The 18,832-nt window shown below is 39.7% G+C and overlaps 1 protein-coding gene across 1 annotated transcript; it reads right to left on the reverse strand.

Moving 5' to 3' along the window:
- Positions 1-1,640: 1,640 nt before the first annotated feature.
- On the reverse strand, positions 1,641-17,887 carry kcnh4a (potassium voltage-gated channel, subfamily H (eag-related), member 4a). Its single transcript, XM_019258717.2, has 16 exons — positions 17,451-17,887; positions 11,447-11,680; positions 11,007-11,138; positions 10,713-10,846; positions 9,793-10,045; positions 8,790-8,947; positions 8,112-8,319; positions 7,508-7,702; positions 7,220-7,419; positions 5,367-5,616; positions 5,054-5,268; positions 4,896-4,934; positions 3,791-4,155; positions 3,624-3,703; positions 3,286-3,362; positions 1,641-3,136 (listed from the first exon to the last, which is right to left on the reverse strand). The coding sequence occupies exons 1-16, from the start codon at positions 17,524-17,526 to the stop codon at positions 2,156-2,158; spliced, it is 3,597 nt and encodes a 1,198-aa protein (XP_019114262.2). The 5' UTR covers positions 17,527-17,887; the 3' UTR covers positions 1,641-2,155.
- Between the last annotated feature and the right edge of the window lie 945 nt (positions 17,888-18,832).

Genomic DNA, 18,832 nt, shown 5'->3' on the forward strand with positions numbered 1-18,832 from the left:
ACAAAACTAACAACTACTCTGTGCTCCTTTACACCTTTCTCAGCTTATGTCCTCCTCTGTAAGTCGCTTTGGATAAAAGCGTCTGCTAAATGCAATGTAATGTAATGTAATGTAACAATATGAAGGTGTTTGCACACCATGTGAGATTACCACAGTATAGGCTGAGTCTTGCACAGTTTCTTCTATGTCTAAACATGGCATGTGAAAATACAAAAAAAGGAAGGCCCCATCTTGCAAATTCTTCCTTTATGAAAATCTATAGAGTAAATACTGGCTTCAGTGAAAATAAACTCCTCTCTGCATCGAACATGCTCAAGTCCCTTTTGCTGCCAGTTTTTTTTTTTTTTTTTTTTTTTTTTTTTTGTAAATCATAAAAGCGAAAGCTTCAGATTTTAGTTTTTTCTGTACAAATATATATATATATGTCATGGTTGTTTGAAAATTGAGTACTCACTGACTTCATAATACACACAAGTCAAAACACACTATGGCTAGTCAGTTCAAAGCACATCAGCGATAATATTTAGGCCTATTAAACTTTGAGTGTTGACATATCTTGAATAAAGGATCTCTAACTCATTTTAATGAATCTATTTTTTTGGGAAACATTTCCAAAAAGTGACAACAAACACATGCCCTTGTTGGTGAAGATGAGTAATAGTGTCTTGAACCTCAATATCCTCCAAGGTTAAAATTAGTTATAGTTAGTTGAACCTCTAACTAAAATAAGTGAAGACTGCATGTGTATGACACAATGATGAAGGCTTTTAGAGAGTTTGAGTGTCTTATTATGCTCAAAAGTTCAGTCAGACATATGTTTCAGCTGTGATGAGTGCTGTAAGAAGTCTGCAGGTACAGGGGAGGACAATAAATTACTGCATGACTTTGTAAGGATTTCTTACCATATTGCCACCTCTTTTTTTTTAAACGATACTTTATTAGGTTTTTCACATATAGGAAGCATACAAATACCAATGACCACAGCAGTAGCAAATATGTATAAGTGTACTACACAACAAAACAATCAAAAGATGAACAAATAAAATAAAATAATAATACAAAAAAGTAAATAAAATAAAATAAAAACAAATAAATAACTGAAAAAGCAGCAGTAGTGATGATCTTCAAGTTAATGCAACATTCTCATCCTCCAAAAATTCTGAAAAATGTTTCCATATTTTAAGAAAATGTTTTCTTTTCCTTCTAACAATATATGTAAGTCGTTCCAACACAAGGTACGTTGCAATCTCCTTCAACCATAATTTTACAGAGGGCAATTGTATATTTTTCCAGAAAAGAGCGATCAGTCTTCTAGCTTGAAGAAGCCCAAAATCAATCAGGCTATATACCCATGATACAAAGTTTCGCTTGTAGGGGAGCATTTCTACCCACCATCTGGGAAATGGCCCTCATCGCACGGCCCCAAAATGATTGTACTTTTGAGCATTCATATTGCAACCTCTAATATGTTAACATGTACACACCATAATAATAGGAAAAAAACACTAACACTTTAAAAGTTAAAATATTTTCAGTGCATAAGGTAAAGTGACCCTGATCTGGTGAGTACTCATATGTGTTGTAAGACTGAAATAAAATTGAAAAAAAGAAAAGACAAATCACAAAATCAAAAAGTGCCGAGCAAAATATTATGTTTTTCTTCAACTGTACAACTGTACCAGATTACAAGATGAATAATCAGATCCAGGTTTGTTCTTCTGTGCGTGTGATTAAATGTCAGACTTTTGTTGTTGTAACCAACTCTCACCGTTCAGTGGCGCTGTATACCCATAACTTGCATCTCAAGCCTGGTCACTCTGAATTTAAATAGTAGCTGTGAAGACAGCAGTGAAAATATATATGAATCTCCCTTGAGCTAATGTATTGTGGTGCACCGGATCCTGTACTGAATGCTGAAGAGAGAGTGTGTGGTGTCTTGGTGAATATTAATGAATCAGCCTTATAATAATCTCTGCAGACCTTTTAAACAATCTCTACCAATTTAACAAGCAAAGTTTATTCACTTGTGGCAGCAGGGTTTCAGCATTTGTTTGTGCATTTGGGCAGAGAGCATTTTATTTGATGGAAACTTTACACCAAAAGTTACAATAAAGTCATCACTATCATATAGTAACACAACAAGATAGTGAGGCCATCAGTGTGAGGTATGTATTTCCTCCATGTCCAAAAGATGTGGTTGAACTTCTATAGTTGGAGTGCTGCTGTTTATACTCTGAAATTCAACATTGTCTGTCCTGTCTTGATAGAGTGAAGCTCTACAGTCTCTGTCTGTTACCTGCCCCAGCAGAGAACATGCAAAGTCCTGTGTGTGGTGGATAGGACTGGATCCTACTGGGTCACTTTGCCTGGGGCCCTGTTGGTTCTGGTTGTGCCCTGTACATATTGAAGCATGGACTCCTGAGGGGGCTAGAGAGCTGAAGGTAGTGTGATACTGTGACTGGCCAGTGGGAGTAATAGAGGAATGGATGGGTGTCTGGGAGTTGGTCTGATTATGTGAAGGATCAGAGTTGGTTTGGACAGTCAGTGATGGACGGGAGTAGACAGAATTCACTGGTGAACATAGAGGGTGGGAGTTGCTCATGGTGGGAATAGAGGCATTGTAGGCGACCTGTGGGGGCTTCACAGGGAAGCTACTGAAGGCAGAACTGAGGGCCAGGAGGGATGGACCTCCCTGGGCATGCGGGTGGGTCATGTAGGGAGAGTTTGGAGTTGTTCTGGAGTTTTGGAAGGTGCCACACTGGTTCTGTAACATGTGGGTTGTGCCCCCCTCTCTGTCAGAGCAGCACAGGTGTAAACAGGATGACATTGGACTTGAAGAGTGCAGCAAGGTGGGGTTTCTGCCCTGGGTGGACATCCCACTGCAGCCCCACACATTTCTGGCAGGGTGGCTGATTGTTTCATGATGAAGATGCAACCCAGTGGCGATATTTAAAGGGACGTGTGGCTGCCAGTTGCTGGAAGCAGTCACACTAGGACTGGGAGCCTTCGGTATGCCATATGAATAAGAAGAGACAGGAGGGGTATAATGGAGCATGGCCATATGAGACGGTAGGAAATGCATTATTTCGTGGAGCTCTTTGGCCAGGTTGGATACTTCTTGGTTCAAGTTGTTAACCTGAGAGGAAAAAGAAAAGTTAGCTGTAGCCTATTAATAAATTAAAATAAATCCTCAATGACAAGAATCTGTGATACGCCTGTAGGGAAATAATAAAGGCCTAGTTGTGTCAAAGTCTACAGTTAAAATTGGCTTGGTGTTGACCGTACCTCTTTGTTCAGTTTGCTGATGTTCTGTCTCACCTCCTCTGTCTCCAGAAGCAGGTTAGCGTTCATCTGGAACTGGTCTGAAAAGGATGAAAATAGATAAATATAGCTGATCTGAGATAACAACCTTCACATATAAAACTGAATATGCGCTATATAATGTAAATAAATGTAAAAAAATGAATAGGATTATCAGTACTAGTTAAATATAGAACAAATCAAATATTTTTCTATATGTTTATTCAACCATGAGTAATTTAGAGTTAAGCATTTGCTCCTGATCTGCCCCCAATCCAGTACAGCTCGCTTGTTATCCATTGTACAGCCACCAGAGAGTGTACCTGTTACATTAGTCTTTGTCTCCCTCTGCTCCACATTAAACTGAAATGCGTGACCATCGTCCTCGATTCCATCCACGACCCTGGCAGAGACACAAATCAGTGTTACATCATTTTGAATAGATGCAAACTCATAACTGAATCAGAGTAAAGCAGGTTGAACTGATTACCTGGGGCTAAGGTTCAGTGGACTAACACAAGGCAAAGATGGCATGAGTAGCCTGGCAGGCCGATGGTTCAAGCCTGGGTTACTATTAAGCCCGGGCAAAGGAGATGAGGAGAACGCCTCATTGGCAAATGGCTGAGGAGAGGGGCTGCGGCCTCTACCGTCCTGAACAGGTGACCGACAGAGTCGGAGCGCGTTGATGTGGTTGAGCTCTTCCCCTAACAGGGTGCTAAGGCAGGGCTGATGAACAGGGCTGCCTAGTCCATGTAACAGAGGCACTCTCCTCTGAGAGTGTCTGATTTCTTCTCCATGCTCCGTATCATCTGACTCAATAATAAAGGGTAGTCTATGATCCTTAGAACTGTGACCCTGTGGAGACAACAGACCAAAGATTTGATGTTTTCTTTGATTTGTGGAAATGAAAGTAAACTGCAAGATTTTTTAAAGATATATCCATCATATCAGTGTAAAAATAAGGCTAAAACATACAGTAAAGGAGCCTCCGAAAGAAATTAACTCTGAGTCCAATTTAGTTTTTGGTGTTAAATATGGTGAAATTACACATTTTGTAGTTTTTGTATTTAATGTCAGTGCTAAATAAATTCTGAGCTTTCTATGCGAAACCAAAAATAGCAAACAAACAGCTGCAGTCTCACTACAACATTAGTAAGTGAACTTTAGATATTATTGACATTTCTTTCAGTATCCAAGCTACGAAGCCTTTTTTGCCTCTTATTATAATTGTCTTATTTATATCAGAGCTCATATAGGCTTCTTTTAGACTTCTCCTGCAGAATCCTTCGGTTGACTCAATTGTTGGCAATTATTTTTATCTTAAAGTTTAACCACTTGATTAGCTAAAATGCCTGTGAAATCCATATATAATATGTTTCGTTCACTTTTCCTTTTTCATTAGCATTTTCATATCCATCTTTAGCTCAGTTGTGCAAATAAATCCAGGCAGTGACTGGGCTATTTTCCACACTTACCACAACAGTTTTTACTAAAGCAGACTCCTTATGATGTAAAACGAGATTGTGCCGTAACTGATTATCAGATGTATCAAGCAGATCAAGGCTGAATTAATTACCATAGTGAGGAACACATACCTGAGACAGCCGGGAAGACCATGGAAACTTCCTTACTCCCTGGAGATGTTAAAGCAAATTAACAAGAGATTACACATATTCTAGATTTGGTGGCAAAGTACAGGTATGTTGCTGCTAATGAGCAGAAGTAAGGACATTTCTGTGCCCAAATGTCTTACGTCAGCTTCACTGCCCTCTCTCAAGTTGTAGGTGAGGTTGTGGTGGATGTCTGAGCTGAACCGGCTGCCGTACTCTGGGTACAGACCGAGGACCTCTCTCAATGCCCTAACACTGATGTACTGCAAGTCGCAGTAGGTCAGCGCCTTCACGTCTGCGTTTGTCTTTATCACCTGGGCTTTTTCTGGGAGGTCAGCCCCAATAAGGTCACCTTTGCCTGCAGGGATAAAATAGACAATTATGGCAAGGTGCAAAACAGTAGAATTGTGCAGAATGAGTAAGACAGGAAAGGTTTCATATTTAGTGCACACTGACCCAGGATGGCCTGGACCATGCCGTCTTTCAGAACCTCCAGAGAACCTGAGCAGACAAAATAATTGGCTTGTAGGGCATCTCCATGGCGTATAAGGTATTCCCCTGGTGCACAGAAGGAGGTCTTGATGTGCAGGGAGAGGGAGCGCAGACACCCTCTGCTGGCCCGCTCAAATACAGGCAGCTGCAGGATGTCTTTGTTCAGATGCATAGCAATGTCAGCTCGCAGTTCATCTGGAAAGTCATGCAGCAGCTGATAAGGGGACAGGAAAAAAATCAATCAAAACCATTTCTGGTCACCATTGCGATGCATTTTATGGAGAAATGCAGCAGCTCCGGTGCTTCAGGGACATGAAATAACCCCAATTTCTGGTTCCTTATTTTTACTGTTGAGCATAAATGGACAGACAAATAAAGACTACATGCCTTTATGCAAAACTGTTACACAAAAAACACCCATGAACAATCCAAAAAGCAGCACTTCAAAAAGCAGCAGACTGATACTGTGTCAAATTGATTTCTCTGTTGATGGCTCTGCTGACATACTATAGGTCAAGCTCATGTGGTGAATAAAAGTTTGTTCAAACGACATGAGGGCTGCCGCCGTGATCTGGTTGTTATTTTAAAAACTGTATGGTTCTGTATCCATTTCTAAGCTCTACTAGGGGATACCTTTACCTTAACATTGAATCAAATCACTCCAAGAAATGTGAAAAGCATTAATTGAGTCAAACACTAACTTCTTGTCTACACTGGCTGAATAGTGAAAGAACAAGAAGCTTGGGTCACGTCAGTGTCTTACTGGATCTGGCAAGTACTGCTGCATGTATGCTCCCACAAGCATATGGGTAGCATGTATAGCCTAATACATAATCACTTGTTTAATTTGGGAAAAAAGTACAGTTGAAACATAGAAAGATGTTACAGGCCAAAGACAGCTAACAGCTGCATAAGTTATGACAGAATACATTTGACAGATTTCCAACAGACAACTGAAAAACATGGCTGAAAGACATGTGATGTAAACGTGGTTCAGGGCAGAACACCCAACTCTGCAGCTTTATGGCAGATTTTAGCCACTTAGGTTCTGGTTCACAGTTCACATATCATGCTGATGTATGATTGATTCACAGATATTCTAGCCAAGAGGTGGAAGTGAAGCCAAATCAGAGCTAAATGGCATGTGGATCCATCAGGTGTCTGAAAACAAAACTACAATGATGTACTCATGTCATACACCAGTATTATTTCAAAATTTTTATATGAAATTAGACATTTTTGCTTTGAGTTACTGCTACTGTAGCTTAAATGATTACTACTGCTAAATACAAGACCAGAATAAAAACTACAGATTATAGGTTAATGCACTCACATGACATGCCAAGCTTCTCAGTAAAACAAGACATGAGGTGTTAAAACCAGCACATTCTCAGGAATCAGCGGCTGTGTCTGTAACCTTCAACAGTGAATTAATTATCTACAGACGGTGATGCTGAGGGTGTTAATGAGTATTCTCTCTATTTCAACTCCTACTCTTGTGATTACAGGCAACTTCTCCTGGATCAGTTCTGGCATTGTTACTGAAGTTCTATTTGCAACAAAGTGCCGTCTACTTAAGGAAATGGAATAAGACTCCAGAGGATGTGAGGTGACCCACATTTTAAAGATGACATTTCTGAATGTAGCACCCACACAAAAATGTATTTTATCTTCATGAAAGACATTTCCGCGGCCTACACATTTAGCAGTTCACATACTGTAGAGTTAGTGATGTAAAAACTTATTATTAGGGCTAAATTACTCTGAGTAATCAACTGAATCATTAGAACATGGCTAATTTGTGATTCTTCACCCACCTCATTGGCGTTGATGCCATTGTTGACAGACCAGGTGGCCTGAAAGTACTCCAGCATCCTCTGCTTCAGCTGTTGAGGTAGCCGATGCACACGGATGAAGTCCTTGAGATCCTTCATACGGGTGTGGTAGAGAGAGCGCCGTGAGTACATGCGCTGTATGATGGCTGTTACATTACCAAAGACCACTGCGTGCATCAGGGCTGGAGGTGGAAGAGGGAGTAACATTATGATATCTTCAGAACGTTTATCATAATTCTGGGAATTTTCTGTGATCACCAGTAAACTCACCACCCATGAGCATGATGCAGATGGAGAAGATCTTCTCGGCATCTGTGTTGGCACACACGTTGCCAAAACCGACACTAGTAAGGCTGCTAAGGGTGAAGTAGAGAGAGGCGATATAGGCGCTAGGTATGGAGGGACCACCCATGGTGCTGTTGATGTATGGTGTTTCCAGACGCTTTCCCAACTCCTGAAGCCAGCCTGGTGGGAAAGGTCAGAAGATGGCTCCACAAGTCTAACAAAGCAGTCTTCAGTGACTAAACTAATTATATTCTGCTTTTTTCTTTGCCATCTGCCTCAATGGATGACCCTTGCTCCTTTTGTAGGTGGTATAATGGATATTGGGGGATATAATGTAGACTGATATAATGCATTGCTGGTGATATAATGGAATTACTCGGTGACCTAGACTTCCTGGGCTGAGAGGAGACAAGCTAGAGGTTGAAATTATGCCGAGGCATTCAGACATTCAGGCATGACTAACAGTAGTGGCTCATTGGGGTTGCCAGACACTACAAAATGTCTCAGGGAAGCTTAATGAGTAAGGAGCAACATTATATTCTTGATTCAGTGGTGTTGGAGCTGTGAAACATACACACAAAACACTCACCTATGTCCCAGGTAACAGGGTCACTGCTTTCTATCTCCTTGCGGCCGATGACGTACCAGACACAAGCCATCCAGTGAGCCAGCAGAGCAAACACAGACATGAGCAGGGTCAGGACCACGGCACTGTACTGCGAGTAGCGATCCAGTTTCTGTAACAGGCGCAGCAGACGTAGTAGACGAACTGTCTTCAACAAGTGCACCAACGAGGTCTGGACAAGAAGAGAAGAACATACACGCTGGAACATTTTGTATCATTTATTCAAAACCCAGTTTTAGACTCTAGACTTTATTATAATTGGTCGAATAGTTGGTATGACCCCCGGATCATCTTCTTTTCTCTTCTAACCTTGAATCAAAGCCTTTTAATAGTCTCCAGTGAGAAGCAGAGTTTTTATCAGTCAATTTGAACAAAACCAAAGGCAGTTAGAGAGATTTGTTGGTGTGTCAGCTGAGGCCTCCAGCAAATAAGACTATCTAAGTACTAGTGTTTATCTGGGGGATAGAACTGAAGCGAGAAGACAAACAAGAATGTTGAATGTAGAGGTGTAATCATTTCCAGTCTAATGCTCTGGGGCAATAACCCAGTAACTGGTCTTAAAGTTGGTCCACTTGAAAAGACATGAAAGAATAAACACTGGAGGCATAATGTACTTTAGGATACGTGAAACAATAATCTTACCACGGTGATGTTGAAAGCATAGAGAATGTCAAATGGCAAAGCTGCGATCAGATCCACAAAGAACCAAGTGGTGCAGTAATGGAGGTAGATGGATCGGGCATCGTACACTACCTGACCTGACTGACTCACATAGGTGGTGCGAAAATTCAGGATAATATCTGAAAAGGAGCAAAGAAAACATCACAAAACAGAAATAATACAAACAAAGATACAATTAGGCCTAAAACAGGGAGTTTACTCATGATACTATGGCTCAGGGAGATTATATATTTATATATATTAGTATATTATAGATCAGAAGATTAAGTTGCAGGCGGCAATAGCAACATTAGCAATACATATGACATGATTTATGTAACGCATCCCTTGCAGTGCATTTCACTTTTAACTTGCAAACACAAGCTCTTCTCGTGTTTACTGAACTGTGATTAAACAGAGAGAACGTGTGAATTTCAATGAATTCGATTCAGATTCAGGTGAGTTCACTCTGCCACTCTCTATCCCCAGACAAACTTGTTGGGAAAGAGGAAGTCAGCCTCATGACAGATGTGCTATCACACCACATTTCCCTTTGGAGGAAAAGTGGGACGAAGTGAGAGAAATCTAATTATGATTGGTAACCTGGGGCAACAGAGGCACGCTGTGGGTGAGGAAAGGTAGGAGGTTTATGTGTTAGTCATTGCCAGGGAAACCGCTGCAGATGCACTGAAAATATATTTATTCTCAATTTAAACTGAGCATTGTTGTCTCTTCATAACACTGCTCAAGATGCTTCCACACAAAGGTCAGCTGGTGTACAGCATACAATTAGTGTAGGAGATCTTACTTTAAAATTATAGTGGTACAAGCTACTAATTATCTTACTGAAAAGAGAATAATCGTCCATATCTGGAGAAAGACTTGATAGCTGGAGCTGATTACAAGTTGTAGTTAAAATATATATTTTTACAAACTGACTGCAAACATAAGTGTTATAATTTGAATAAATACGAATATATCATACCAAGTATGAAGAGCATTTCCACTGCTATGTCACTCCCTATAGCGCTGCGACTGACAAGAGAGTGATGGTCACTGCCCTCATCGTGACTAACAAAGCAGATGTCATAAGGCACAGCAACAGCAACATAGAAGGTTGCCAGCAGTATCAGCCAGTCCCACAATGCCTTGGAGATGCTGTAGTGCAGCAGGATGAAACGTGACTTCTTCACAGCTGCCACCTTGTATTCAGGTAGAGACGGTTTCTGAAACACACTCTGAAAGAAAAGGCATTTGAAATTAAACCCTTTCAAGCCACAGTGGCATCCTGGTGCTGAGTCGACACAGTTGGAGGGAGGAAGCTCATTTTATAAATGTACTTAAGCTTTCAAACCTGAAGTGCTTGGATTATGCTTACAGCCACCTTGAACCCTTATGTATAATGAATTCTTTGGATAAATGAAACCAAATTTACAAATGAAAAAAGAATATGCGTTTTCTCCAGTGCCTACTGAGGCAGTGCTCACAAACAGTAATAAGATCAGCATGAAACACTGAGTGAAGCCAGACTGGATGACTATAATCATCCATCATCATAGCATCATCATGAGCAGGCCTTTTACAACCAAGCCTTTTACAATATTACTTTTTTTTGCATGAGTGGACAGTAACTGTGAAAATATTAGGTAATCAAAATGTGACATTTAGAACTGCCATTAGTTAAGATATGATGTGCAAAGGCTGAGGACTGGGGTCAAAGCTCATCTGACTACAGTTTGACATTGCCTAGCAAATACCATAACTGGAGAAAACTTTGATTAAAATGTCACCTGTACTTACAGAGGTAAATTACCAATCTTTTAAGGAAAGTTCATCATCAGATTACATGAATACAGTATTTATATCGTAGGTTTAATGATCTTGAAAGCAGTGGTCTGCACTCACGTTGGTAAGTTTCCTCTTTCCCCTCTTGGTGAACAGGTTGGTCATTTGGTGCAAAATAGTCCTCCCCCTTTCTCGAGCTTGGGAAAAGTGTGATTGATTGCTTTTCCTGCTCTGATGAGCAGCCTCTGACATACCTGTGAGCAAAATCATAACACTCACTAAATCAATGTAAAGGCTGTATACTGTATTTAGCTTATATAAATAAATGTGGCAACATGATATTTTGAAGATAAAAATCATCTAAATAAAAGTGGGATTGTTAAGAATTAGAGAATGCATGTAGCCGGGTCTCACCATCTCCTTGGCTGTAGTGATGGCTTTTGCCATATGATTCACTGACATCTTTGAAGGATAACAGGAACAGCACCACCTCACCTTTCTCATTTTTAATTGGCACAATATCCAGGAGGCACCAAAATGGATTTCCTGAGGATATTAAAAAAAGTTATTACACAGAGCCAACAATACAGCTAGACAATTCTTACACCCCAAATGGGATTTCTATTAACGCAGGAATAAAAGCTTTTTTTTCTTGTAGCTAACCCCACTTCACTCCCCACTGTGTGTGTACTGGAGTTACTTTCCTTAAATATAACTGTCCTCACAGTGATAGAAAGGGAAACGGGTTAAGTTCATTACCACCAACATATATGTCATTTAAATACAATACTAAAAAGTGTGTGTTTCAGATTGCACGGCCAACCTCTGGGTGATCATCTGAATATATTCCTCACCATTTTTCCTATAGAAGCAGACTTCTCCCTGGTGCTCCTGTTGGCCCTCCAGAGCTTTGTCCACCTGTTGGATTACACTCTCGTTGGTCTCGGCTCCATGGAGGAAGTTACAGGTACACGTTTTCTGCATCACCTCGCTCCGAACAAAGCCAGTCAACTCACAAAACCCGTCAGAGCAGTACACGATGGGGTAGCCATAACGACCCTGAGCATTTCCCAGCAGGAAGTTACTGTCTGCAATTGAAAAAAAAGAGGTTGGAGGTAAAGCTACTGTGTGACCTTGAGAAATGAAAAGGACTGATTGAACAACAGGCAATATTTTGTGGTTTTCTGTCTCCACAGCTGTGACACAGCTTGATATAGCTGCAGCTCTGAAAGTATAATATTCAGCGAAGGCGACCAGGATCTTTGGTTGAGCCTTCTTTTTCTCGACTTCCTCTACAGACTTCGCTCCAGATTTGATTCATTTGTTGATGCACCAACAGAAAACAACTTAGTTTTTTTCTTTATCTGAGTCATTCTATTTGCTTTCAGCTCAGAGCCCAGAAATAGTCTAGCGTACATCAGAAAGGGCTTTGAAAGTAAGCTGGTGGTGTGTATGAAGACTAAGGATATATGCAGGGTCCCAGCTGGCTCCATGGGGGGCCAGTGCCTCAGTGAGGCTTTGGACCTTAATTAGCCTGAGGAGCATGTTTTCATCCTGCCAACGGTTGCAATAGATTTAGTATTTACATAGCTGGAAACACACACATACATACACACACACACACACACACACACACACACACACACACACACAGTTGCATTTAAATGACGGTTTATCCATCTTCTTTTTTCTGGTGCTTATCTGGGCCTGGGTCGTGGCAGCAGCAGCCTTAGCAAGCTACACTAGACATTCTCTGCATCAGCATTTTCCAGTCCTCCCTCCGAGGGGATCCAAAGGTGTTCCCAAGACAGATAAGATATATTTATTTCTCCAGCATTATCTAACTAGGGTCTCAGAAAAACCTCCAAAGGTGTGTGCCCATGACACATCCTGGTCTGATGCCCAAAACTGCTTCAACTAGGTCTTTTCGATGCAAAGAAGCAGCGGCTCTACAAATTCCCTCCAGATGTCTGAGCTCCTTACCCTAAAGGTAAGTCCAAGAACCCTACAGGAAAAAACGTATTTATAAATAATGTGACGCTGTTGAATTGTATTGTGTCACACTAACAGGTGTTTCTCCATCCTCATTCTACATCCTCCAAAATTACGATAAAGTTGATTCAACGCCTCTCTAAAACAACAAAAACTGAAAATTAGAAACATCCCGAAGAAGCTACGTGTACCCAATAAACTGCCAGTTGCCAGGCAACCAGACAAGACTCCAGAAAGTTACTGGTTCTGACCAAGAAATAGTCACATAACAGCGATTTGTCATTTTTACATATCAGGTATTGTACAGATCAAACAAACAAGACACAAACTATTAATTAGGAAGCTTTAAAGAACTGGTAGGGGGAGTTTGTTACCTTTAGAGAGAGTTTCTCAAGCTTAGTTAGGCAGCCGCTAGCAGTAGTGTTACATTCACATTTTTATCATGACAATGAAAATGAATAAGCATATTCCCCAAAAAGTAAATTCCCTTAAAGATTTAGGCAAGTTTGCAAGAAGGCCTACATTTATTTTGAAAATCTCATCTTGAAATTTGTCCAGTGTGTAACATTTAGGAAGATCTATTGGCACAAAAAGAATGTAATATGCATAACTATTTTCATTAGTGTATAATCACCTAAAAATAAGAACAGTTGTGTTTTTGTAAGATTAGAATGAGACCTTTTTATTTACTACATAGTAAGCTGAGTCCATTTTGTTCTGCAGTAGCCAAGAATGGACAAATTAAACACTTGTTCAAAATAGGACCTTTCACGTTTTTTGGCAGCCAATGTAGGCTCTCACACAAGCTTGGTAGTTTAGGATGAGGTGAAGGGTATTCAGTGGGTTGCAGCCCCACCACTATATACCACTACAATCTAAATACTGGACCTTTAATGGAAATTAGGAAATTAATTCAATTTAAGTTATGTTGGTTGTTGCTGCCGATTTGAGATTTCTTTGTAATTAATTTAAAAAGTTGTTCATGGAAGATTGATTCCTTCTTCTTTTAATTTCCAGAACCATGAAACATGTTTTCCTTTTAACACAGCTGAGAAGCATATTTAAAATAAACTTAAATATTCAGTTATTACATAAAATTTATCTGTGCCTGAAGGCAATTCAGACAGATACTATATTGTTTCTAACTACTGGAACATTAAATAGTTATTTTAGGGCATAAAGTGTAGGCGGTGAAGCAGAAGAAAATAATCATTAAACTGCAATTTGACAAAGCACTGATGTTAAGCTGCAAGATGTTCTGTGTCTCTTTTGTGATGAAACTACTGATTACAACTGGTCACCTACAGTAATTTGATCCATTTCTTATAAGCTGCAGAATGATTTGTAAAAAATAAATTATATGAGGTCATGCACTCCAGTGAAGAGAGAACACATTCACTAATGCATGTCTGCTTTTCACATCTCCACACAACCCTAAATATCCCTTCAATATTTAGACACAGATAGACAGATTCCATTGAATGTTTTTTTTTGTCATTTATTCACAGTTCCTCTCTGAATGCAAGTGGATTAAATTTCAAACGAGCATCTTTGTTTGACTGTTCTGCAAAAACACTATAATGAGTTGCAGAGATAACAACGAACACCTGCACTGCAGCCAGTTTTAATGATGAGTGATGCTTTGTTTTCTCCATAAACCGAGCAAAGTAAACACAGACCACAGTTTATTCAGATGCATGCAGTTATAGATTCACCTGATCCATTTCATAGGATTTTTAAAACCAAAAAGCAATTACCAAGCAGGCGGCATTGAGGAGGAGTTTTCCAGAGGAAAAGATGGGCAATTATATGCAATGTGTGAATATTTTCTACCTGATAAGCGTGCAGTTAATATGACAAGAAACTAAATTAAGATCTTTCCACACTCATGTTGCCATAGCAATTTGTAACATATGGCAATCCTGCAATTTGCATCTAGGGGGTTACCAATACGCTGTGCCCTCTGAAGCACAGATGAAGCCATATCTGCAATATTAGCCTCGTTTTGATTCATATTCGATGCATTTAACAGATTTGAATGACTCTAATTGCTTAAGTGCTTACAACATGAAAGAATAACTCCTCAGCTAAAATCGAAGCTCTTTGAGCCCCTGTGCAATTTTTTTTAAATTACCTGATCATGTATGCACATCAGTTTTATTAATGCCAATCAGCCATGCCTCAACTGTAATATTCATGAGCATCTTGGTTATATCTCTTATCAATAGTCCTGTCTCTAAAATCAAACACTTTCATTTCCCTCTCCCTTAGCCTGTTTCTATTGCTTCATACATCCATTTTATTCAAGAGAACAATATGGTTCACATACTGACAGCCATCAAAGCCTGACTGACCAAAGAATTGTCTGTGAAACACATCACAGTGATTTCTTGTCAGTAAATCATCTCATCTAAGCTTAGATGCTTAAAATTTGCACAGGTTGTGAATCATTATATAATAAGATCATTTGTTTTCTAGTCAGTGAATCACTTTTATCCTTGTACATCTCCAATTCTTCAGGGAGTTCTTCTACGTTCGCCTCCTCTTAGTTAAATTGTAGTCACTCAAAACACAGTTATTCTTATTACTAATTATCCGTGACAACTTCAGGAGGGGAAAAATGCAATTCCAACACCTACCCAGGCAATTAGCACAAGAAACTGTTGAGAAGAAGGGACAAAAATATGTTTTCTGGGATGGTACAGTACTATCCTCCTTGTACCCACAGACCATAAAGTAAAAATATTAGATGAATATTATTTGTTATAAAGTCTACAAATAAATACTGTGATTTTTTTTTTTAAAAAGGACGATAAAGACAGACCTCTGGTGATACTTGATTGGCTCTTGGTGTCTGCACAGTTCATTTTAATTAATTTCTGTGCTCACATATCAGGTTCATGTTAATGCCACCAGCATTCCCCTGGGCTCTTCTTCAATTCACATCCACACTGTGAATATTTGTGTTATTTCCTCTGCATTAAGATTTGACTTTCAGCTCTGCAGTTATCCACTTGTCTTCAAAGAGACATCACCACAGAGAAAGGCTTTCAATTCAACCCGAGAGTGATTCAAGGCAGTTCTTAGATTGAATTGTGCTAATGCTTTGACCATCTCTTGTCGGTTGGCCTCTTCACCTCCCACTCAGTTACTTGGTCAGTGTGTGTGTGTGTGTGTGTGTGTGTGTGTGTGTCATAAAGAAATCAAGGGCTGAAGATGATTTGTGTGTATTTGTGATAGGGAGTTGCAGAAAAAGATAGTGTCATCACGCTGAATTTGTGAATTTGCTAAGTGGCAAAGGACACACATGGACTGACCCATACACAATCTCTCACATCTTTCATCGTGTTCTGGAAAGAGCTGCCTACTGAGGAATGATTCTGAGGCATGGTGCACATTAACACACTTGGACTAGTAGGTCAGGACAAAGCAGAAACAGTCATAAGTGAACAGTCATGTCTCTTGAAGTATGAAGATAAATAACCACTGTCTAACTGTTTGGCTTTATTTTAACAATGTAATAGCACAGATCAGTATAGTTCATGTGTGCAACTTCGGCATCAGCTTTTTATGTAAATATAAAGGTGCCGAATGCTTTGTGCAAAAAGGTTCTGTGGAGTAAAACACTGTATAAGACAAGACTCCAAACAGGAAAATTGCTATCACGGAGGTTCAGATGTCAACACATCAGCAGAATGAATTTGCATTTGATGTGTTTTTGAAAGCTGAATTCATATTTTTGGAAATCATCATGCCATGTTTTTGATGCACAAATTTGCATATTTTCATATTGTATCCAGTATCGGTAAAAAAATATGGTAAAATAAAGTAAGGACTGCAAACATTATCTGTTACATTTTGTAAGTAAAGCTTTGTTTCTTCAGGTCAAAGATTTCTTATGATTGTAGTGTGTTTAATTACGAACGTTTTATCACATAATTATTAAATTAGTGTCACTATGCTGAAACATATCTGATTGAAATATCTATTTTCAGCAGCATAAATTGCCAGTTTTCACTCAAATATGAACGCCTCCATTGCCTCAGTTGCGTGAATCTCACATCTTGTTGTGCCACCCTACCATCATGTGCCCTCTGCAAGGTGCAAAAACACCAAAGCGTTGTACAAAGAACATATCAAGTTCAGAAAAAAACATATCTCGCAAAAGTCCTACAAAATTAGAGCCTTGAATGTTTTAAAATGTCATGTTTAGGATAAATATGTGAGAAAAATGTTAAACCCTGCTGAAAACATGCAGACATTCTCAGGGAAATGTATGAACAAGTGTTTAAACAGGAGAAAAGATACAAGCACAAGCATAAACTCTACAGCCTTCAATATTGCTGTTGTTCATTTTAAAGGAAGACCTTGACTGAAAAATATTCACAAATGAAACACTGTGGCTCAACAAGTGGCTTTTCAGTTCCAATATATCATCCTGGACTGCACTGTCCCTCTCCATTTCTAGTTTTGGTTTACTGTCACGAATCACAGTCTTATAATTGGATCTCGCTCCTGTTAGACACATTTGTCGACAGCAATGTTTTTCAGTGCCAGTCACAGTGTAAATGGGGATATAAAAATGACAAAGGCTAAAATCCTAAAAGCTACAGTACATTCAGGTGGTTGAGTTCCAGCTTCAAAACAAACTGAGACAAATTTATTTGCCGGCATGATGATTTTAATTTAATTTAATAATGTGTACCTCTGGAGAAAAAGTTTAAAACACACTGACTGTGTTGTGATGTATGCTAAAACAGCACAGGCAACTAGGCTGAAGATGAATGGACATACAGGATGCTTTTCTTCAATCCAAATGACATTTAAGCTGCAATCATAGAATACTGGACTCTAAAATATACTTACGTGTGCCATCAAAGTGGTTTGCAATGGTGTCCAAGAAGGTGTTTTGTGGAGCAAGGAGGCCCTTCATCACAGGCATTTTGGACTAGATTAAAAGAAGGCTGCAGACTCTCAGACAACAGTTTCCATTAGTTCGTCACCATTCCCCAAAGAGGACCTGAAAGAGAACATGCCCCTATTCGTGCTCTCACTTTTAACTCCTCCACAATGTTCTCGCGGAGTGCAAGTCGTTCCTATTCTATGTTGTCGAGACGAAACTACTAACTTGCATCATACAGAAATCTCAGTTCTTCTTCGGAAGAGAGCCCGCAGTTCTCTAAAGCTTCTCTCTCAGGATTGAGTCAGTTGCGCATCCCTCTGCTCTCAGCACTGCTCCAGTATCAAGCCTCAGCTTCTCTTCAGTCAGTCTAACTCCACTTACCATGGTTCCTGCTATCTCCGAGTCCCCTGCCTCTCTCTCTCCCTCCCTCCGTCTTCCATACAAAAGCCTGAACCATCCCCCTTTCCACACACACACACTGTGCTCTTATTAGTTATCTCTCACCTTCTTATTTCTTCTCCAGAACCTGCATCCTTCTACTTCTCACTCCCAAGAGAAGTTATTTGAAATCACTTTCTTTCTATATTTCATCTCTTCTTCTCACTCACTCTACCTTTGTCCCTTTTCTGAAACTCCTTATTGGGAGCCACAAGCTATACAACAAATCATTGATGTGTTGTATATTTGGAGTGTATATTTGGACTTCTGCTCTTCTATGGATGTAAACAGGTCAGAGGTCAGGTTGAAAACAGAGCGGCACTGAATCATTGTCTGGCTCCCCGACACTACAGTACATCCACGGCTAAGCTTAATGGCATCAGCAGCTTAAAGGATCTATCAGCCGTCTGCTGCTTCGATCAACCTTTTTCTTTGTTAGCTATATTGTACATAAATAAACACCCACACACACATATACCAGTGGTTGCTATAAAACACAGTCTATAAACCTACATGTACACACACAGACCCACTTATGGTAAAAAACAATGCGCATTGTTATGTATGCCCTCCTTGTCAATTACCTCTTTCCACCAGGTTCTATATGGGAGTGTGAAGCAGCATAATCACACACCCACTGAGACCTGACATTTCATTGATGCACAGGTTATTAAAATCGCGTCCATGAAAAGGTAAAAGGCAAAAAGCAAACAAACAAACAGCTTATTAAAATCAATGTTTTTCAAGCAGCTTGTGTCCAGGTGTACGCTTCTAATATGTTGGTGAGCAGCAGCCCTTTTTGATTGAGCCCCTCATTTTATTTGTGCATATTATGCAGCCTATATGTGTTAGCATAGCTCACTGTTAACTTAAGAGTCCAGATAAAGCAATTGGGTTCATGTCAGTT

Source organism: Larimichthys crocea, chromosome XII (genome assembly GCF_000972845.2).
Source record: "Larimichthys crocea isolate SSNF chromosome XII, L_crocea_2.0, whole genome shotgun sequence".
NCBI classification, from domain to species: Eukaryota; Metazoa; Chordata; class Actinopteri; family Sciaenidae; genus Larimichthys; species Larimichthys crocea.